The 22,914-nt window shown below is 39.5% G+C and overlaps 2 protein-coding genes and 1 long non-coding RNA gene across 10 annotated transcripts in view; 2 read left to right on the top strand and 1 right to left on the bottom strand.

The window, feature by feature from the left end:
• Nucleotides 1-6,100, top strand: part of LOC109928116 (IQ motif and SEC7 domain-containing protein 1-like) — a 440,048-nt gene extending 433,948 nt beyond the window's left edge. For all 8 annotated transcript variants that reach the window (XM_048606299.1, XM_020528121.2, XM_048606292.1 and 5 more), the window contains one exon: nt 2,323-6,100. In XM_048606299.1, coding sequence (XP_048462256.1) covers nt 2,323-2,336 — 14 coding nt within the window. In that variant the 3' untranslated portion in view covers nt 2,337-6,100. The remainder of the gene's footprint in view (nt 1-2,322) is intronic.
• Nucleotides 1-18,553, bottom strand: part of LOC125485104 — a 41,686-nt gene extending 23,133 nt beyond the window's left edge. Inside the window, exons 1-2 of the long non-coding RNA XR_007263872.1 lie at nt 18,131-18,553; nt 9,480-9,522 (exon numbers count right to left, since the gene is read on the bottom strand). This is a non-coding gene — a long non-coding RNA (uncharacterized LOC125485104). The remainder of the gene's footprint in view (nt 1-9,479; nt 9,523-18,130) is intronic.
• Nucleotides 18,554-18,725: 172 nt separating this feature from the next.
• acad9 (acyl-CoA dehydrogenase family, member 9) overlaps nt 18,726-22,914 on the top strand; it is a 46,870-nt gene continuing 42,681 nt past the window's right edge. Inside the window, exons 1-2 of the mRNA XM_048606718.1 lie at nt 18,726-18,939; nt 21,922-22,043. Of these exons, the coding sequence (XP_048462675.1) occupies nt 18,739-18,939; nt 21,922-22,043 (323 nt within the window). The 5' untranslated portion in view covers nt 18,726-18,738. The remainder of the gene's footprint in view (nt 18,940-21,921; nt 22,044-22,914) is intronic.

Raw genomic sequence — 22,914 nt, 5'->3', positions numbered from 1 at the left:
ATCACAGCAAATAATAATAAAAACTGTATGTGACATTAAAGAATCTTGTATCTGAATGCCCTTTAGTCAATATATTAATCAGGATTCAGAAAATGTTGCATTTATAAATTTTCTTGGCATGTAGCCAATAACTCCACATCTAAGTATGGACAGTCACATTTAACAATTGTCTTGAGATTATTTCAAAACCCTTCTCCAAATCCCAGTCATGAAATAATAATTATGTTCTCGTGGAAGAGGAGAAGTTGGTCACTTAAGCATGGCTCCTGCTTCTGTATGGGAGGAGGGGTGGTCAACAAGAATGCTGGAAAATGTAACTGTTTAGATCCTCCTGCTCTCCTGACTTAATCTGGAAATGTCTGGAGACAAAGATGGAGAATCACCACGTAACAAAAGTGTATGATTAGCAGGGAATATTTTCTGTTAATTGGAGGCAGGATTTTGCTGTTGCTCATGAAATCATAATTGAAAAATAATTTGAATGTGCTAATATGAGGAACATATTTCAGATCTCAAATCCTACAGGATAGTGTGAAAAGTATAATACTGAAAACTGTGGTTGTATCTTCGGTTTGTTTTTCCCCAATGGGCAAAGAAATCTAATACTTAAAATTTTGCTTTTGTTAAGGTTCTAATCTGAACAGCCTGGTGGTTGTTTTGTTCTGATAACATGAAGATTTGAATTTCTTGTAGATGTGATCCTTTTAACGTTATGCCTAATTATCTGGTAGTAGTGTTTAATGCATGCTCTAACTCAATTGTCATAATTTAATAAACAAAATAAGTTTAGAATCCGGTATCTTTCTCTTTCATTTGAAATCTCTAACTCGAGCAACATCATGTCCCTTACCATGTTGAAGTTGGACATATATTAAGAAACCAATTTTTAAACAAATGTTTTGGCAAGATTGATGACCATATTATTGCACTATACTACACATCTGTGGATATTCAGCGACGAGACACTGCACAAACTGCTTTTGGTATTGAAGTTTAATGACTCTTAATCAATGAACTTTGGCAAATCACGCCCAAAACATGAAACAATAATAACTTGCAGATGTATAATGCTTTACTGAGTGACAGGAATAAAGTAGGTAATGAAAAGGCATGATAACTGAAAGCTCAATTGGAAAAATAACTATTTGCCTTCAAAAATCCTCTCAAAGAGTGGAATGATTCAGGATGAGCCAGTTCTAAGCAGTGTGAAGTCTTGTCTCCGATGGAAAGGCTAAGTTCTATATATGCCAAGAGAACTTGAAACAAACACTAGTTAGATTAGGCCTGTTCTCCTCACGTTTTGGTGAAAAAGTTTATTGTTTTTCATATTACATTGACTGCATGAAGTTTAAGGTTTCTTAATCTGTTTAATTTTCAAACCATCCTGACCTAATTGCCTGTCAATCATTAGATAAGAAGTGGGTAACTTTCAGGGTTTTGCACGTAAAATTCCCTTACTCTGTCATTGATTGCTCAATTAAGAAATAATCCGCTAGCTCTCAACTCCTGTGAAACAAACCCGTCTGTGTAGACCAAAAGAAATGTGAGCTAGCAATGAATCATACTTGTTAAGTGATATGTCAACTCAAAACATAAACTTATGATTGCAAAGGAGTGGGTAAATGACTATATTTACAAAATTATAGTTACAGCTGTAGAGTTGAAGAATGAAAAATGAAAAAACTCAGGACGCCATCTAAACATGCTGGTTTTATTCAAAAGACTCGAGCAATTTCATGGACAAAAATATTTTCTCAAATTATTGTCAGGAATTATGTTCACTTAATGCAATTTTAGTAGGACCTGACTATAGGTTATCCAGGCTTGTATGTTACTTGCAGATACATTGTAACTTTGAGATGAATGTAAACTACTTCAGGCACCCACTTCAGATGCTAAGTTTTAATGGACTCTGCAAATTACATTAAAAATATCCAAATTGAAAATGAAGATTTAAGCTGGAAAAGTACAAAAACCTGTGCCTGTAAAGAATTATGGTGAGAGATTATACATCTTTTGATTCATCTATTAAACGCATTAATTAAAAAAACATAATACACACTGGATGTTTACACTCCTGAGAAATTATTCATTTATTCAAAAACCCATCTCATTAATGTGCTTTAAATTATGAAAAAAAAACTCAGGATACAGTGTAGAAATGTCCTTTCATATTTCATTGAAGTAGGGATCAAATTGCTATAATGATTCTTTTGGACTTGGTCCATAAAAACATACAGTAACATTTTGTCATAATACTAATGTAAATTAATTTTCAACGGCTTTCTTCAATAAATAACATATTTTTCTTTTTCCTCCTAGGGGTCAGTCATTAACAGTCCTCATGCACGTCGAAGAGCCACCACATCTACACGAGGAGAGTGTCCAATCCGTCCTCACCAGACATTGTCAAACTCATCATCACTGCTTGGTTCTTTGTTTGGTAGTAAACGAGGGAAATCCTCTTCCCAGGCTTATCCAGCACCAGGGTCATCTCAGCAACTTCAATATCCACCACATCAGCAACATTCCTCCATTGTACATCATCCAGGCCAGACAGAAGTGCCGACACAGCAGTTGCACGCACTTCACTCTCAATTCTGTCATATGCAACAGACCCAGCCTCTCCCACCTCCTTATCATCATCACCATCACTACCACCCACCTCAACATGCACAGCTCCCTCACCAGCATCACCAACACATTCAGCATTCCCAACACACACCACATTCCCAACATACTCCCTATGTGCAACAACACCCACATGCTGCTCACCCCCCTGTGCCCACTCCCCATCCCCAGCATCCTACTCACTCGCAACACCCTCAGCATCTCCATGGCCAACAACCCCCTTCTGCTCCTACCACTGGCAAGACCAAACACACAAGTGGCATCAGCACAATAGTCTAGCTGAAAGGTAGAACTTAAATATCGAACACTTATTATATCACAAAGAAGCTGCACTAACTCTTGTGAAGACATTTAAATGCAGCAAAAGGTAAATCTGACTTCCTAATTTTACTCAGTCAAATTACTACTGTGTGCTTTATACAGCAACCCATCAGAGTAACATAATTTACATTTCCAGTGTAATGTTAGAAAATACAGTAATTGGCTTCATCCCTCTGGGTGCTCGGGAAAACTTTCCTTGATTTTTTTTTTGCCTTGCTTGAGGCCAGCTGGGAGCCTGCTGTGCTGCTTGCCATTCAGTGCTTTTGGTATTATACTTCTGGCAGATGTTACAGCATTTCTTTCTTTCCCTTGGAGTATTGCCTGATGGCTCTTCTGTTATTTCAGATATAGGAGTCTTTAAGAAAGGATTACGATGTGGATTCTAAACTAAATTGGTTCATCACACTGGTTTCATCAATTGTTGAAAACCATTGTGTGGACAGAAGGTTATGGCTTGTTTGAATTCTGTTTTTGATGATTTTTTAAAAATTAATTGCACGAGAAGTAATGCTTAGCACCCTGAAGCTGCAAAACAAGCCTCAAGTTTAAAGCAAAAATATAGGTTCAGTTACATTTTAGCACAGAAACTTGAAACTGAAGTTGTGGAATTCCAACCATTTTAAACTATTCCAGTATTTATTCAACTGTAGCCCCCCCCCCCCCCCCCCAGTAACTAACAAATACATCAAGATTGTAATCTTTGTGTGCCAACTATATCATCACATGCTATTTTAATCAAGATCTGCTTTGTGTATAACATGCATATTTTAATAGAAAAATGAAAGCCTATTTGACTTATCAGTATTGAAGTTAGTATAGTGAGCTAACTGTGAAATTTGGTGCAGTTTGCTATTGAAATGGTATCTAATCTTCTGGTTTTGGCATCCTTTATTACAATAGTAATTGCTTATCAGGTGGGAAAAATGAAGGGGAAACATTTAGAGTAGATCCAGATTTACTTCATCCATTTACAAATGAGAGTTCAGTATAAACGGAATCCCATGTTCATTTGCACACTCGTGAATATTCAGAAGCCCACTTCAAGTAATTAGCAGAATGAAGCATTAAAATTTTCAAAGGTTAAATTCCTTTTCTTCTTGAGATGATTTTCAGGAGATGAATATATATATATATATATTTTTGCTTCAAAGTACATTGCACTCAGCAGGCTGAGTACATCTCTCTCTCTCATCACTATCATACTTGTTTTATGAAATTTAAAATATGATCCCTATATTTCAAAAATGGATTGGTGGTATCCTATAAGATCTAATTATTGCAGCAGACACAGTGGACAGCTTGCAAAATAATATATTCAGTGACAAAGTGAGGGGTCTGCTAAAACTAAAAGAACACTTCTGGCTTGGATCATTCAAACATAAAAGACTAGCTCAGACTAATATTTTTTATTCTGACAACAACAAATTCACCAAGATACCAGCGAACTTATGAACTGAGCACTTTGTTAGCTGCCATAGTGAGCAAATACAGCAGATAGAGTTTAGCCTTTTTTTAAAAAGTTTAGTTTTTTTTGTGCAATATTTTCTTATTATGTACTGAAGTGAGAATAAATGTCAGGTTTATTAATTTAATCATTCTTGAACATCATGGATTGTGAAGTCTTATCTCTTGGAATCAGACTGATTTCTGAGATTGTATTCCTTGCAGTATAAAGAACAAAGCGCTCTCAGTGAAACAGGCTATCTTGCATGACATTTAATGTTAATGTGGTGAGGCTACACTCTACATACTGTACATTTGCAAAATTTCAGTGTTGACATTAGGTAAGGTGATCTCCTATTCAAATATTTAGACTGTTTCTTCATACCTCTTAAGTCCAATTGTAATCCCAAACCTGTTCCAAAAAAGATCTGGTTGCCATTCAAGATGATAGTGGTGGTGAGAAGGGTTAGCTTCGAGGTCCAGGACCTATATAAACTGCACAATAGCTCCTTCTGGAAGACTTTTGTCTATTACATATACTGTGCATAAATTGTTTGAAATTATCACAGATTTTCATTGTAAATAAAAATGTATTAAATTGGGAATAGTGTGGATTCTTTTTATTTCACTGCTTAAGCACCTGTATAATCAGTTTGTCCAAGTTAATGTTTAGCTCTGCATGTTTTGTGAGTGCTGATGGGTAAACAAGTTCAAACACATGGCATTTAGACTGTGTACTTTCATCAAGATGTTGGGTCTTGAGCATACATGTTTGGCTTATTGCAAATAATTTCTACCAGATAATGCCAGATCAAGAGGAATACACTGTGGTCTGTAATTCACCCACTTTATCTTGTCGACCTGATCTTTTCTGGAATGAATCAAATAATATGTATTTGTATTTGTTTTTTTTAAGTTATGAATTAAATGTATGACAATGTAATTTTTGGATAAGATCACTTTAATATTAGTGTACAAGTATTGTATTGCTTTTAAAAAAAACAAAAAAATGCAATCATCTGATGTCAGATCTTTTCCCCATCGTGCACTGCATGCTGCAGTAGCTGCTTGTTTCTTGTAACAACAAACTGAATGAAAGTCACCCAATACAAAGTGAAAATCTTGATGTTACTGTCTCATGTAAAAGCTGTGTTGCTACAATCCAGCATGCATTTAGGTTTGTACTCATTGTACAATATCATTTGGCAATGCCATTCTGCCTGCAACTATAAAGAAGCAATTGTGTACATACTTGGAACGGAATGTCATATCTCAAGGGGAGAAATGGGGAGAGGAGTAGGAAGTTAAACAGGAGGTGGGGCTAATGAATCGGCAATCCTTTATTTGTACATAGTGTGTAAATTAGTACAACAAATCTACCCAAGCATTTGGGGTTGCATTCCTTCTGTTCCTAATCTACCATAATGCTTAGATCTGTTATACATCTGTGGCAGCCCATACCAAATTGTTTGCTTCTTTCAAGTGATGAGTACTTGAAAACAGACTGTTAATTTTCAGATGCTTTCAACTATTCATGCATTGTAATTGTTCTCCAAGGCTCATGATCCATTTTGTATGTATGGGAGGAGAGGGAAGTGCTTTCATTTTATTATGCATTATAATTGTAAGTAGTATACAGCCCTATCCATGTCAAACTATGACTGTGATAATGTGGAGAACGCAAAATAAACCATACAAGACTAAACTTCTGTCTTTTTTTTATTTAGTGGTTTCACTGAAATTTTGAAAAACGCAATATTTTAAGTTGCTTGTTTTCAAACTGTAATTCTTACATCTGAAACATAATTTTTGCACAATTTGGAATTGTTATAAAATATCACTGCTGTATACTTGACTCAGTGGTTAGCACTGCTGCCTCACAGCACCAGGAACCTGGGTTCGATCCCACCTTTGGGCGACTGTTTGTGTGGAGTTTGCACATTCTCCCAGTGTCTGCATGGGTTTCCTCCAGGTGCTCTGGTTTCGTCCCACAGTCCAAAGATGTGCAGGCTAGGTGGATTGGCCATGCTAAATTGCCCATAGTGTTCAGGGATGTGTAGATTAGGTGGGTTATAGGGGGAATGGGTCTGGGTGGGATGCTCCGAGGGTCAGTGTGGACTTGTTGGGCCAAAGAACCTGTTTGCACACTAGGGATTCTATGATTTTGCTAACTGGTTATTTTAATTATTCTAATATGTACAGCCCTTTGAGTAATGGTGCCAGAATTTTGCAAAGTATTGACGACTCTGAAGACCATTTAAAAATGTCAAGTGAGACCTTGACACACAGGTCCCACTCCCATTTCCAATTGTCCCAGTTTTTGGTGAAGTGGCATGGACGGAGATTGATTCACATGGGAAGGGAACCGCAACTCAGTAGGGCCATTTGAAATTAGTGTTGAATTCAAATAAATCTCATTTTGTCTGATCCATAGTGTGGGAATCACGAATTAATAGAATAAATGTCAGTGCTCTTGATTTGTAGAGAAGAACTGTGTACTCTAAAGTATTTGAAACTTTTCAGCTCTGTTAACATGAAACAGGCTTTTAGAATCAGTGTGAGTTTAAAAATAACTTGGGCTGTTTTGGTTAACAGATCATAAGGTGTAAGTTATAAAGCCACATTAGCATCAGTTCTGAAGAAGAATCACGGAATCTCTACAGTGTAGAAGCAGGCAATTTGGCCCATCGAATCCACACCAACCCTCCGAACAGCATTCCACCCAGACCCACCACATCCCTGTATTTCCCATGGCTAATCCATCTGCACATCTTTGGACTGTGGGAAGAAATCAGAGCACCTGGAGGAAACCCACAAAGACACTAGGAGAATGTGTAAACTCCACACAAACAGTTGCCCAAGGGTGGAATCGAACACAGGTCCTTGGTGCTATGGGGCAGCAGTGCTAATCACTGAACCACCGTGCTGTCATACTGGACTTGAAAAGTTAACTCTGTTTCTTTCTGTACAGATGCCACCAGACCTGCTGAGTTTCTCTAGCATTCTTAGTGTCTGTTAGCATCTGTTCACGCAGCTTGGAGTTTTTTTTTGATATTAACCACAGTCAGTGGTTTGGACTCAAAATTTGTAGCAGGTGACACAAAGTCATGGGCAGACATACTTTTAATTATCATGGCTTTGATCTTGATGTTTAACTGAATTAAATTACAGCTTATCCAAGTTGCGAATAAATCTGTGAATCAATACTATGCTGTTGTGAATAACTCTAGGCCTAAACTGAGTCTTGTGCAATATCACAAGTTCTGTACTGGTGATTAATGTAACAAGCTCAGGCATAAAATCTGAGGTGTGTGGGGTGTCAACTGAAGATGTATATAATGAGCACTGCAAATATTTCCTTAATTGCAATGGAAACAATGAGTATGCACCTGCCCTGAAAGCTGATTAGTAGTTTAATGCACTGGGTGCAAGTGGGGTGTATTAAAAGACCATATTCCACTGCCCAATGGGACAAACTTTGATGAAGCAAGTGGATCCAACTGATGACCTTGTTAGATTGATGTGCCAGCCAATGGGAAGCCAAAGCCATGGGAACTCCAGTAAATTTACTATTCCCACTGTCCAATCCTGTCATTCGTGTTTACTAAACATAGGCTGGGCCCTGGTATAATTTTTAACTATTCCTGGCATGTTCCTACTCAACTTAAAGTGGATGTACGTTGGCAGTGCTGCAGATTTTTCATCCTTTTTTCTTACAGATCACGCATTAAAAGAAAGCAGAATGGGAACAGTCTGTTTGATGTACTGAGCCACCTCTTTACTGCAGACATTTTCTCAGATTTGCACTTGATTACCCAAATTGTTCAGGCTCGAGGGAAATAAATGCAATTGAAATGCCACCAATTATGAAGAAGACATGTAATCCATACTAACCAAATGTTCCATTTGTAATGCATGCTGCAACCAAAATTATTTAATATATGGTAATATTTTGGAAGGAAGGCTTTTAATTTTTTTCAAGGTTTAATCTGAAACTTGGAAAATCATAATGATATGTTAATCTTGAAGTAACAACTGTGGGCTGAGGTGTAACAATCTCCTATCCAAACATCTGTTCATATCACATACTTTACATTAACACCTAATATCATATTTAAGAAAGGTTGAGTACATTGCATGTGTGAAACTACAAGAAAGACAAATAGAATTAACCAAAAAAATCAGGTAGAAGTCTGAACTTGTTGAAAGAAATCTAAATAATTCATTTGAAATAAGAAATATATGGCAGTAAAATTATATGTGGAAATTGTGTTCATTGCATTAAAACTGCTACCTAATGAAATTTGTACAAGTGTCTTATGATTTTAAAATGGAGTCAAAGATGCAAAGCAAAATGTAAGTCACTTGTTACTCTGGCATTTTGTCAGAGGAAAGGCAAAACGTGAAATGAAAATTTGATATACACAGCTTTCTAGTGGAGTCCTAGTTAATCTGTTTAACATTTGGTCATCATTTGATATGTGGTACAGTGGTTACATTACAGAGAATGAGCTCAAATCCCAACATGGCAGTTTGAGTATGTGAAATCAGTTTTATGAACACTGGAAATAAGAAACTTGTACATTAGTAGAAAAGTTGTTAGTTTCTTTTTCTTTAAAACAAAAAGTTAGTTTATTAGATTCTTTTGAAGTAAGGTCAGCAGTTGTCTGACCTGTGACATCCCTCAAAATGGTTGACTCAAGGCTATTCTTGAGTGACCTGGCAAGCCAGTTTCTCAGAAATGGCCAATAAATGCTCCCCTTGAATCCAAAGCATACATTCTGAGATTAACATTAAAACAAATTCAAATAGATCTGCTGTTTCAGGTCTTGGCGAAGAGAAATAGGTGAAGTATCGTGCTTGATTGACATACAATTGATACGTTGCTCAATTATGACACCAAGTATGTGGCATGACCTTGCCATGTATTAATACAACACCACATTTTTTGTTCAGTCATTTTATATTTTTCTGAAATATTGTGTGGTGTAAATTCCCAGGTAGAGCAACCAAACATTTTAATTATATTCAGATTTATATCTACAATGAAGATGATTTAAAACTGAAGAGATATATCTACCTACCTGTGAGGAGCTCGCTGTGGATAAGGGAGAATCCCCTACTGGTCTGTCAGAAAACATGAAAGGTGTACATAGTCAAAAGTTGAAAACAATTGCATGATTGATTTTATTGTCATGATGTGCAGTGAAAAGATTTGTTTCTGAGCAGTACAGGCAGATCATAGTAAGCAAGGATGTACAGATCAAAGTGTCTTTGGCAGAGGCATACAGGTTACGTTGCACAGGGTGTGCGCTAGGCGAGATCAACGTAAAAGAACATCATTAATAATTTTTACAAATTTAGAATGTAAGTTTAAAAGTGTAGAACAGTTATAAGAAATGTTAGAGTTAGATCTTCTGATGTTGGCATCATCTTGGATCATGTCATTGCAAACATTGCTATTGAAACTTCACGCTCTTCAGCTTTCAAATTTTTCAATTCTGCCTTTTAGGCTGATTCAGAGAACATCTGTGCTTTAATGCTCATTATGACTCACCGTGCCTGCATTATCTGCCTATTCATGATAACTTCAGACCTGTGGCACCATTGCTGACATCAAGTAGGATGATTTAAAAACCGAGGTTAAATGTTTTAATAAACATTGAACAGTCTTATGCTCTTTACTCTTGAGGACTGGCACAGGAGTGGACCATATGGCACATCAAGCCTGCCCTGTAATTTAATGAGCATGGCTGATCCTTGATCTAAATTCCACTTTCCATATCCCCTGGAGTCCAAAATCCATTGATTTCTGCCTTGCATATGCTCAAAACTAAGCAACCTCAGCCCCTGGGGTAGAAAATTCCAAAGATTTGCAATCTCCTTAAATGAAAGAAATTCTCATCTCAGTCCAAAAAGGCAATTTCTTTATCCTGATATGACGTTCCCTCTTTTTCACAGGCTCTCAGCATCTACCCTGTCAAGCCCCCTCAGAATTTTACATGATTTAATTGGATCAATTCTCATTCTTCTAAATCTGAAGAGATTTAAGTTCTTCCGATTTGATCTCTGCATAGGTCAACCCCATCATTCCACAAATCACTCTGGTGATCTTCCTCTAAGACAAGTAATGTACATCCTTCCTTGGATAAGGAGACCAAAATTATACACAGCATTATGTCAGACAAATTAACATGTTACACTTTGTGCCTTCAACTATGTCATAAATATAGCTAACAAATAATGTTTTTACCCTTACTCCCTGATTACCATCCTGAGTATCCTATATCCATGCTAAAATCATCTCCAAAACCTTTAGCATGTGCAATAATACCTTTCAATGTAGCACCTTATTAAACAGCTTTTGAAAATTCAAATATACCACTTCCATTGTTTTCCTTTCATTTACCCTTCCAGTTAAATTCTCAAAGATTTCTAATAGATTTGTCAAACATGATTTTTTAAATTAAACCATGTTGATTCTGCCTAATCAATTTTCTACATTATATCCTTAATATATTGAGAGATATCAGACTAACTGACTTGTGGTTTCCAATTTTCTCTCTCTTCATTCTTGAATAGATGCACTACATTTGCTATTCTTTTACAGAACTAAGCAATTTTGAAAGATCACAGCTAATGCACTTATTACGTCAGACTTTTTTTTGATTCCTAGGATTTGGGCATCAAGAGATTTGTTGGTGTTCGGTTCCATAAATTTCTCCAATACCTTTTGCGTTACTGATATAATTAAATTCCTTGTTCTAACTAGACTGTTGATTCACAGTTTTTTTTTGTCTTCTGCTGTGAAGAAAACTTAAAATATTTATTTATTTTGTATCTCTACCATTCCCATGATAATTTCTCCTATCTCAGCCTCCATCTTCACTTTTTTCAATGCTGTTCCTCTTTACAAGTTGTGCAGGTTCTTACAATCTGTTTTTTTTAAAACTAAAGTCATAGAGGTCTAGGGCAAGGAAAAAGACCCTTTGACCCATTGAGGTCAAACCAACCACCTAACTATTTTAATCCCATTTTCCAGCGTTTGACCCATATGCCTTTGCAGTGCAAGTGCATATCTAAATATTACTTAGATGTTATGAGGCGTTTCTGCCTCTACCACCTTCATTGGCAGAGTTCCAGATTCCCACCAGCCCCTGAAGAAAATTATCTCCCTATCTCTTCTAAGCCTCCCAACTCTTACCGTAAACCTATGTCCGCAGGTCCCTGATCGTCTACCAAGGCAAAATGTTCATTTCTATCTACTCTGTCAATACTCTGTCTTGTGCATCTGAATGATGTCCCCACCCCCGCCTCCTTCCCCACTATGCTCTTTGCTCCAAGTAAAATAACCCCAGTCTACCTAATCTCTCTTCATAAGTAAAACACTCCAGCCCATGCAACATCCTGGTAAATCTCTGCACTCTCCAGTGCAATCACATCCATCCTATAATGTGGATTCCAGAATTGCACAGTACTCCAGCTGTGGTTTAATCAACTTTTTATACAGTTCCAGCGTAAACTCTCTGCTTTGGCTAATAAAGGCATGAATTCCATATGTCTTGTTAATCACTTTATCTACCTCTCCCAATACGTTCAAATGACTGGTGCATATGCACAGCAAGGCTCGTCTGATACTCGGGCTTCTCGGGGTCCCACCATTCATCCTGTATTGCCCTGCCTAAGGGCATGACCTCACTTATCCAGATTGAACTCCATTTGCTACTCATTGGCCCATCCATATCCTCCTGTAATTGAAGACTGTCGTCCTCACTATTTTACCACCCCACCAATTTTCATATTATCCATGAATGTACTGATCAACCTTCTTACATTTGAATCTCAACCATTTTTATATGCCACAAACAGCAAGGGCCCCAACACTGATCCCTGCAAAACCCAACAGGCTTCCCTCAACCATCACTAAAATAAAACAAAGAACTGCAGATGTTGGAGATCTAAAACCAGAACAGAAATTGCAGTGATCTGGCAGCATCTGTGGAGAGAAAACTGAGTTAATGCTTAGAGTCCAGTGACTCTACATCAGTTCTGCCAGGCCTGCCAAGTTTATCTCTTGCTCCATTTTTGAATAATGATACCACAAATGAGAGGAACTGAAAATTATTACCAGTGCCCCTTCTATTTCCTTCCTTGCTTCACTGAACAGCCTGGGATACATTTCAGCTGGCCCTGGAGATCTATTTACTTTTAAGTATGCCAGACCATTCAGAACCCCCTCTCTGTCTATGCTTCCCTGATTTCTAAATCCAATCCGTCCTTTGGCCCCATGCACAAATTACCATTGTGGACCTCGTCTTTCCCTAGTTCTTTTTACCCTTAATGTACTTGTAAAATAACTTTACCTGCCGTTACTTCATACCCTCCTTTTGCTTTTGCTGTCCTGTTTTAAGTTTCACCTTGCACGTTCTGAACTCCCCACGGCTTCTGCTTTTCTGAGACCTCAGTATCTACCATAAGCCTCCCTTTTTCTCTTTATCACTTGATATATAGGATTTGCTGGAATTGTTGGTCCCACTCTTTGTCTTTATTGGCACATGTTGGTCCTGTACTCTCCCTATTTCCTACTGGAATGTATCCCACTGACAGACATTTACCTGAAAGTATCTGCCCCACTCTACTCTGACCAAATCATACCTGGTCTTATTAAAATTTGCACCCCCCAGTTGAGAACTCTAACTTCAAGCCCATCCTTGTCCTTCCCCATAAAAATCTTGAATCTAACATAGTTATGATCGCTGTCTGCAACATGCTTACCCAATAATATTTTATCCACTTACCCAGCTTTGTCACTGCATCTTGGAGGGGCCATCTACGTACTGTCTCAGAAGCTATCCTGGATGGATTTTAAGAATTCTGCACTTCCACACTGACTAGAATACTTGCAGTGTGAAAGTAAGCCATTTGGCCAATTGAGTCCACACCAACCCTCCAAAGAGCATCCAATCCAGACCCATCCCTACGCTAACTCACTTAGCCTGCACATCTCTGGACATTATGGGCAATTTAACATGGCCAACCCACCTAATCTACACATCTTTGGGTGGAAACCCAAACAGGCACGGGGAGAACATGCAAACTCCACACAGACAGTCGCCAGAGCCTGGGATCGAACCCGGATCCGTGGGGTAGTAGTGCTAACCACTGGGCCATCATGCTGCCCCAGTTAATGTTGGGGTAGTTGAAATCTCCTATCGTTCCGTTGTACTTTTATACTTTTCTGAAGTGTGCCTATATCTGCTGTTCTACTTCTCTCTGACTATTAGGGGGCCTATTGTACACACCCAGCAATGTGATTGCTCTGTTTTTTTTAAGGTTTGCCACATATGGCTTCATTTAAGGAGCCTTCAAAGATATTACACTCATTCCTGCTACAATTGATTGCTTGATCAATATGCAACACCTCCTCTTTTACCTCCTTCCTTGTCTCAACTGAAGACCCTCTATCGTGGAATATTGAGCTGCCACTCCTGCCCCTCTGTTAACAATGACATCATACTCCTATGTTTTAGTTTGTGTGCTCAACTCAACTTTCCCAAAGGTGTTGAAATGTGATTTGGGTTTGACCACTAACCTTTATCAACTAATCCAGTTTCCCCACATCTCTCCCTCAATCCTTGCTTGAATCTGAGCTTCGACAGGTCCTGAAGCAGAATTTAATCTTTCTCAATGTGGCTGTGAAGTAGTCCTTGGGGGTAATAATTCTCCACCCAGAATTCATTTTTCATTTACGCTGAGAGATCTCTCGATTGTCTGTTTTTTTAAAATGATGAATTAATAAGGGAGTGAAGTTGTACATCAGAAAGAAGAACATTATTATTGATTATTCCCATCATTGATAAAGACAGAACATAATGGCTTCAAGTATATTTTCCCTAATGGGGCTGTTTGTAACTGTTGATAAGTCAGATATCCATTTACCACGCGTGGATATTCAGATCATATGAGGAAGTAATTTATGAAGTTGGCGCATGGTAACATTGCACAAGAGGAAGTTAGCTTCTCAATTGGACCACTGTAGTCTGGAGAATCCAGAAATGCTGATAGTTGTTGCTTTGTCATTTGAATGGTCTGTTCATTCCTACACAGTCTGCACCGGGAGTTTGAGAATGTATCAGATTGTCTGCTTTGCTCTGAAACCAAATTGCTAACCAGGCTGTGACCGGCACAGCTTCTCTTTTTATTACAGTTTATCTTACCTTACAGGAGATCTGTTCATTTCTATAGACTTGGGGTGATAGCAACTAACTGAATTACAAACAAAAACAGAAATTGCTGGAAAAATTCAGCGGGTCTGGCAACATCTGTGGAGAGAAATCAGCGTTAACGTTTCAGGTCCAGTTACCCTTCTTCAGAACCTTCTGTTCCAGCAGTTGTAGTTTTTTTTATTTAACAGAATTACAATATGGTCACATCTGCACTTTGCTGAGCACAAAACAACTGAAGTCTTTAGAGCCAGAAGTATATTAGATCAGAATTCATAGCCCAGAACTATGCGCTGAGGGATGTCTAAAAATTGGGGCAGCTGGCCCAATGGAAAAGATCACTGTCTAAAGTTTTTCAACTAGGGTTCAGAAAGGGACTGGATCCTGGGTAAAAACCCCTTTGCTTGTATGTCTGACATAATGAATCTTTCAAATATTAACTGCAATTTTTAGTGATATTGGAAGAAAACAATTTAGTACCTTGTTTAATGTCAACTTTGGTCATGTAAAAAATTTTATGAATAAAGTATATTTTGAGAAAAAAATCTGGAACTGGGGGCCACAGTCTCAGAACAGAGATTGCACATTTGGGATCGAGATGTAGAGAACTTTTTATTATCAGTTAGAGGGTCATAAATCTTTGAAGTTTTGAGGTTACTCAGTCATTGAGTGTATCTTAGTCAAAGGTTGATAGATTTTTGGATACTAAGGGAATCGAGGAATGTGGGGATAGCATGAGAAAGTGAAGCTGTGGTAGAAAGTCAGCCATGATATTGTTAAATGGCAGAACAGGCTTGAATGGCTTTATTATTTAATTCTGCTCTCATTTCTAATTTTTTTTTAAGAAAACGCCAAATCAAAATCACTCCAAATACTTTGGCAGGCAGTCCCAAACTTCCCTCTACTGTTGTTGTGGGATCTGATGGCAAGGAATGTTTATTGCACAGCCATCATTAGTCACAATCTCGATAGTTGTCAGGTCACAACACCTAATATTGTCATCATTTAAGCAGACAGACAACCTGAAGATCATAAAGTAGCATCAGATTATTATGAACATGAGGGGAAATTAAGGTTAAACTAGGAAAGCAGAGTATTTACATAGAACTAAGCTTGTAGTTTATGTTTGGTGAGGAAATCCTTTGGCTGCTACCTCTTTCTCCATGAAGCCTCTTTCCTGAATCGCTTTCCTCAGAGCAGGACCACTTGTCTCCTTTGGTTATTGCAATTCCTTACTTTTGACACCTGTTGCTGGAGGCCCCATTACATTACAAGCAACGTTTTGCTTGTACTTTTTTTTCCCCAAAAAGTAAACTTTTTAAGCTTTTAAAATCAATAGGATTTTAAATCGTGAACGGAGCTTGTTACAACAGCAACAATCAGGAATAAAAGTAGGCCATTAAGCCATTCACCACCTTGAGCTTGCTCCGCTGTTCACTAATACCATCTGCACATTCTTGCCTATCCCAAATAACCCTTTACCGCTTTGCTTAACAAAAGTCCAGCTCTCCCTCCAACTATTCAAAAACTTTGCTTTTCAATCTTTTGAGAACATTTGCTTTTTGTCTCATTTCTGTTTTAAATTGACAACCCCTGACTTTTAAAGGGCGATTCCAAGTTCTAGATACTCGCATAAGGAGAAACCTCCTCTCCGCATGTACCGCGGCAAGACCCTTCAAGATCTTATATATTTCAATCAAATTGCCTCTACTGGATACAAGCCTAAGCTGTCCAACCTTTCCTCACTTGACAATCCACCCATTCCTAGTCTGTAAACCTTGTCTGAACTGCCTCCAATGCCTTTATATCCTTCCTGAGTAAGGTGACCAATACCGTACACAGTACTCCAGATGTAGTCTTACTGGTGCCCTGTATTACTAAAGCATAATCTCCACACTTTCTATCCAATACCGTTTGCAATAAGTAACAATACTCTGTTAGCTTTCCTAATTACTTTCTTTATGCACACAGTAACCTTTTGCGACTCATGAACAAGGACACACAAATCCCACACAACTACAGAACTTTGCAATCTCTCAGCATTTCAATTTCATGCCTTTTTTTGTTCTTCCTGCCAAAATGGACACATTCACATTTTCCACTTATGAAGAAATTAGTCTCGTTTCACCCAATTATCATCACAGAATCCTCATTATCGTAGAATCCCTACAGTGTGAAAGTCCCACCAACTTTCCAAACAGCATCCCACCCAGACCCATCCCTCCCCCACCCTGTTACCCTGCATGGCCAATCCAGCTAACCTGCATATCTTTGGGTTGTGGGAGGAAACCCACACAGACATGGCGAGAATATGCAAACTCCACACAGACAGTCACCCGAGGCTGGAATTGGATGCAGGTCCCTTGTGCTGTGAGGCAGCAGTGCTAACCAGTGAGCCACCGTCCTGCCCCAATTGTTGTAAAAGATACATTGTCAATCTTGAAGAAATCTTACTCCTAACATTTGTAGTCACAGGGGTCATAAATGTATTAACTGATTTTACTTGTGTGTGTGTCTGGCATCAATATCTGAAGTCAGGCAGAATAATTTGGAGGAGTACCTAACCTAGAGCCGGCGCTTACAGCCTCTTTAGCCACTAATAGACTCCATTCTCCTAGGCTAATCGCTATCCACTCTTATAGACTGTCCAATTGTTCTTCTTTTTCCTTGGGCTCTATTTCCAACTATCGCTTAGTCCCTACTCCCCTGCCCCCTGCCCTATCTACTGCATAAAAGAGCAACTTTTTCCCAGCTACCATCAGTTCTGAGGAAGGGTCACTGGACCCAAAATGTTAACTCTGAGCCCTCTCCACGGATGCTGCCAGACCTGCTGAGCTTTTCCAGTAATTTCTACTTTTGTCCCAGAACGTATGAACATAAGAACCAGGAGCAGGAGAGTAGGTCACGTGGACCTTCAAGCGTGCTCTGCCATTCAATAAGATCATGGCTGATCTTTTTGTGGCCTCAGCTGCACTTATCCACCCTCTCACCATAACCTGTAAATCCTTTACCATTCAAAATCTTATCTATCTTAGCTTTCAATGAGGAAGCCTCAACTACTTCACAAGGCAGGGAATTCCATAGCTTCACAACCCTTTGGGTGAAAAAGTTCCTCCTCAAATCAGTCCTAAATCTGCTCCCCTAATGTCCTGCTGTTCTAGTTTCACCTCCCACTGAAAACATCCTCCCTGCTTCAATCTTATCTATTCCCTTCATAATTTTATATTTCTATAAGATTCCCCCCTCATTCTTCTAAATTCTAATGAAAATAATTTGTCTACTTAGTCTCTCCTCATAAGCCAACCCTCTCAACTCCAGAACTGACCTACTGAATCTCCTCTGCACCCACTCCAGTGCCAGTATATCCCTTCTCAACTAAGGAGACCAAAACTACATGCACTATGCAGGTGCGGCCTCACCAGCTCCCTATACAGCTGTAACATAACCTCCCTGTTTTTAAACTTAATCCCTGTAGCAATGAAGGACAAAATTCCCTTTGCCTTCTGAATTACCTGTTGTACCTTCAAATCAACCTTCTGCGATAAGATCTTACAGGTGCAGGTTCACTGTTCCTTCTGGAGGTTGTTATCTGGTCCCTGACTTTCCTCTGTGCTTCTGTCTGTCTTCTGATGGCCCTGGGCAATGAATTTGTGGTGGCTGACAGTGTATGGCTTGAGGCCTGCACGACTGTTATGTGCTTATTGGGCAAGATAATTTCGTAAATTTCCTTTGCCTTAGGTTTTTGAAGTGAAGACCCTCTAAAAGAAGAGGATGGTTTGTTGGTTGTTTTTTCACTGAGACTGAACCAACCACATGCCTTTTGGCTTGAAGGACAAGGTCCCCAGTTGGATCAGAGACAGTAGGAACTGCAGATGCTGGAGAATCCGAGACAACAAGGTGCAGGGCTGGATGAACACAGCAGGTCAAGCAGCATCATAGGAGCAGAGAGGCTGACGTTTCGGGCTGCTCCTATGATGCTGCCCCTGCACCTTGTTGTCCCCAGTTGGAAGGTGGCTGCCCCCTAGTGGCCGCCAGCGGGGCGGCCCCGGCCTCTGTGACGTCAGCACCGTGCGACGTAGGCCGTTCGGATCCCCGCGGGCTCTGAGGTCAGAGGTCAGCCATGCAGCGGTTTGCGGCAGCGAGTGGAGTGTTGTTGGCCCGTCTGTCCGCCTGTCGCCTGCTGTTGGCCTCGGGCAAGCGCTTACGGGAGGATGGTAGCACCGGGAGGCTGCTTCCTACCTGCTGTCATCACCGCGGTTTCAGGTCTGATGGCCGGAGCCTGGCTTATGCCAAGGAACTGATTCTGGGGAAGATCAACCAGGTTTGTGACCGGGGGGAGGGGCTTGGAGGGGGAGGAAAAGGGCCGGGAAGGGGTTGGGGGGCTGTGAGGGGTGGGGGGTTTGAAGAGAGGGGTTACAGGGAGCCTTGGGAGGCAGAGTGGGCTGCGGTGCATGGAGGCTTCGGGGCTCTGGGTGGGGAGGGCAGAGGCGGGGTTGGGGTGAAGAGGGTTTGGAGGTAAGGGGAGAAGAGGATAGGTGAGAGATGAGAAGAGGGTGGGGGAGGGTCTGGGAAGAGGGCCCTGGTAAAATAGAAGGACTAGGAGACGGTTGGGAGAAGGTTGTGGGAAGGAGGGGAAGAAGGGGAAGAAGGGGAGAAGGCCTGGGGCAGAAGGTAGGGTGAGGGTCCGGAAGACGATAGAGGGAAAAGAGATAGGAGGATGGAGTGGGGACCTAGCAATCGGGCTGTTTCGTGCCCAGTCCTTCCAATTCTGAGTCGAAACAGTTATGTTCTTGTGTGTGAGCTAACACATGTTTGTTTGTCAAATTGACTCTTCATTGAATTCATGTTGCAAGATGTTGCTGTGTTGTTTGATGCAGGCATTTGATGTTAATTTACCTTTCAAGGTCTCTTGGACAGCCTGTTTAAAAACAAGAGGTGCATTATTGCTAAGCCCAACACGTGTGGCATGTAACAATGTTTTCTGGTGAATTTCTACCAAATTGTGATAAGTATGCCTAGGTTCACTCAGTTGTGTATTTTTCATTCTTAAAAACATATGTAGTAGAATAAATGCCACTGACTGTTAAAATGTGAATTAATATCTTCATGAGAGGAGTAGAGGATAATGCAGAAGTGAGTCAGTATTGTAGTTGTTTTTTTTTTTAAAGATTATGTATGTTTATATTATCTGAATACCCGGTCAGAGTTCTTGGACATTGGTCAGCCACTTGCGGGTTATTGCATGTGAAAATACAAAGCATACAAATTAGGGCCCCTTGAACCTACTTCATTTAATTTGATCATGGTTTTACTTTACTTTTCTGTCTACTCCATAACATTTGACTTTGTTAAGAAATAATCTGTTTAACTTGGCCTGAAATCGCAATGTATCCACTGCTGTCTGAGATCAGACTCCTTATGACTATTGTTGTCTGAGCACTTTACAGTCAATAAAGTACCGTTTTTGAAGTGTAATCATTCTTGTAATATAGGACACATTGTAGCTAATTTCTAAATAGCAAACACCCCCACCCCAAAAAAAAAGCAGTGTGATTATATTGAGTTTTTTCTGTGATGTTGAATGAGGGATTAAATATTCACCAGGACACTGTGAAACTCACCTGTGGTTTGATTTAGTGCCATAAACACTTTTACATCCACCTGATCTACCATGTCATTTAATGTCTCAACCAAAAAATCCACAAGACATTGATCCCTTAGAACTGGCACTGATTGAATTGCAAATTCAGAGAACTGGTGCAGATACAAAGGGCTAAATTGCTGTCACCTTCACTGTGACAGTTCTTTGAACACTTGATTTATGAACGGTGTCCCAGAATTGGAAAATTGCAAATGGTTCTCTGTTGTTTACAGAAATGGGAAGTGAAGAGAAACCAAGAACTTATGTAAGATAACAAGGTGTAGAGCTGGATGAACACAGCAGGCCAAGCAGCATCAGGGGAGCAGGAAAGCTGACGTTTCAGGTCTGGACCCTTCTTCAGACCCTTCATTTCTGTAGAAGGGACCCGAAACATCAGCTTTCCTGCTCCTCTGATGCTGCTTGGCCTGTTGTGTTCATCCAGCTCTGCACCTTGTTATCTCAGATTCTCCAGCATCGGCAGTTCCAACTATCCAAGAACTTATAGATCCATTATTGCATTTTGAAAAGACATGGCTAGAATCTAGGTACCCCCTTACAAAAAATTCTGCCCCATAAGTGTGTTTGATATCAGGACATCACACAGTGCTTCACAGGCAAAGATGTAGTTTTGAAATGTAGTCACTGTTGCAATGTAAGAAATGGCAAACAATTTGCAAAATCAATGCAGTAGCTGTATCATAAGGAAATAACAATAGCTTAAAGGCCATATCATCTATCTTAAGGATATTGGTTGAGGGATAACTATTGCCCAGGAAACCAGAAGTATTTTTCTGCTCTTAAGATAGTACTATGGGATCTGGCAGCTATATATTGACCTTTAACATAGTAAACATTGGAAAGTGCTTCACAAGAGCTTTATTAAACAAGATATGATAATAAATCACATGAGATTCAAGATTACCTCGTGCTTGCTGGTTGAGATTTCACAGAATTTCTTAAAGGAGGGAAAAGAGTATCACAAATGGGGAAGTTTGGACAGGGAATTTCCAATGCTTGAAGTCTTAACAACTGAAGTCACTGCTTTGACAAGAATCTGGGAAATTATGAGGCACTGGAATTGGAAGAGCACAGGTATCTGAAGATTGTTGAGGAGACTGTAGTGTAGGGAGAGGCAAGGCCTTGAATACCAGAATGAGAGTTTTCCAACTGGGGCTTTGCTAATCTAACAGTTGGTGCGGGTCAGCAAGCATGTGTAATGAATGAATGCGGCCTTGTTGTGGGTTAGAATACAGGCAATACTATTTTAAATTTATGGATGGTGGAAGAGGAGAGGCCAACAAGGAATGCATTGGGACAGTCCAGTCCTGAGGTAACGATGATCTAGATGAAGGTTTTAGCAGCAGGTCAGCTGAAGCAAGGGCAATGTTGTCCAATGTTTCAGAGTTAGAAATAACCAGTCTTTGTAATAGTTTAAATATGTGGTTGAAAGCTCATGTTTGCATCAAATGCTGTACTAACGTTGTGAACACTACAGCATTGCACTGAAATGTCATACTGGATTATGTACTCTTTGAGCTGCTGGTCTTCTGACTCTGAAATGAAAGGGATACAATTGAAGAGGGAGAAAAAACTGGTTTAAATTGGTTAATAAAAAAGATTATGTATTATAAAGAATCTCAGGTTATACGCTTTTTTTTTCAGAAAGAAGTTTTTCCCTATCCAGAGATCAGTAATGAAGAATTGGAAGAGATTAATCAACTTGTTGCACCTGTGGAAAAATTTTTCAGTGAAGATGGTATGTTGTTTTGCCTAATATTAGTTGCGTAAATTTACGTGGTAGTTAAGATTGCCTTCGGTTTGTTTTCTCACTCTTTATTAAATTTTTGATACTTCTAAAACTTTCCAAATTTGCTGCCTTACCACTAATCTTTGCTACATTATATGTTTATTTTTTCAATTTGATACTGTCCTTAACTTCCTTAGTTAACAATGATTTGTCTTATCCTCTTCCTCTCTGGGGTATATCTTTGCACCATGAGCAATTATCTTAAATATCTGCCATTGTTCATCAACTGTCTTTTCTGCTAAACTCCTTTTCCAGAATTTTCCAACAAACTCTACTCTCATTTCTTTGTAATGACATTTATTGAAGTTTAGCATAGTTGTTTCCAATCCAAATTTCTCACTGTCAAAGTGAATGCTAAACTCTACCATGCTATGAGACCATAAGACATAGGAGCAGAAATTAGGCCATTCGGCCCATCGAGTCTGCTCCGGCATTCAATCATGGCTTATAAATTCCTCAACCCCATTCTCCTGCTTTCTCCCTGTGACCCTTGATAATCAAGAACCTATCTATCTCAGTCTTAAATGTACTCGATGACCTGGCCTCCACAGCCTTCTGTGGCAGTGAATTCCAGAGATTCACCACTCTCTGGTTGAAGAAGTTTCTCCTTATCTCCATTCTAAAAGGTCTTCCCTTTACTCTAAGGCTGTGCCCTCAGGTCCTAGTCTCTCCTATCAATGGAAGCATCTTCCCAGCATCCACTCTGTCCAGGCCATTCAATATTCTGTAAGTTTCAATTAGATCAAAGGAAGATGGTTTCTGTTATTGGTCAGTCATCTCGGCTCCAGGGCATCACAGGCCCGGCCTACTTCTTCAATGAGCTTCCCTTCTTCATAATGTCAGAAATG

This window comes from Rhincodon typus, chromosome 16, assembly GCF_021869965.1.
Source record: "Rhincodon typus isolate 14 chromosome 16, sRhiTyp1.1, whole genome shotgun sequence".
Classification (NCBI taxonomy): domain Eukaryota; kingdom Metazoa; phylum Chordata; class Chondrichthyes; order Orectolobiformes; family Rhincodontidae; genus Rhincodon; species Rhincodon typus.
Note: the sequence above shows the minus strand (reverse complement) of the source record. Positions and strands in the feature narration are given on the sequence as shown.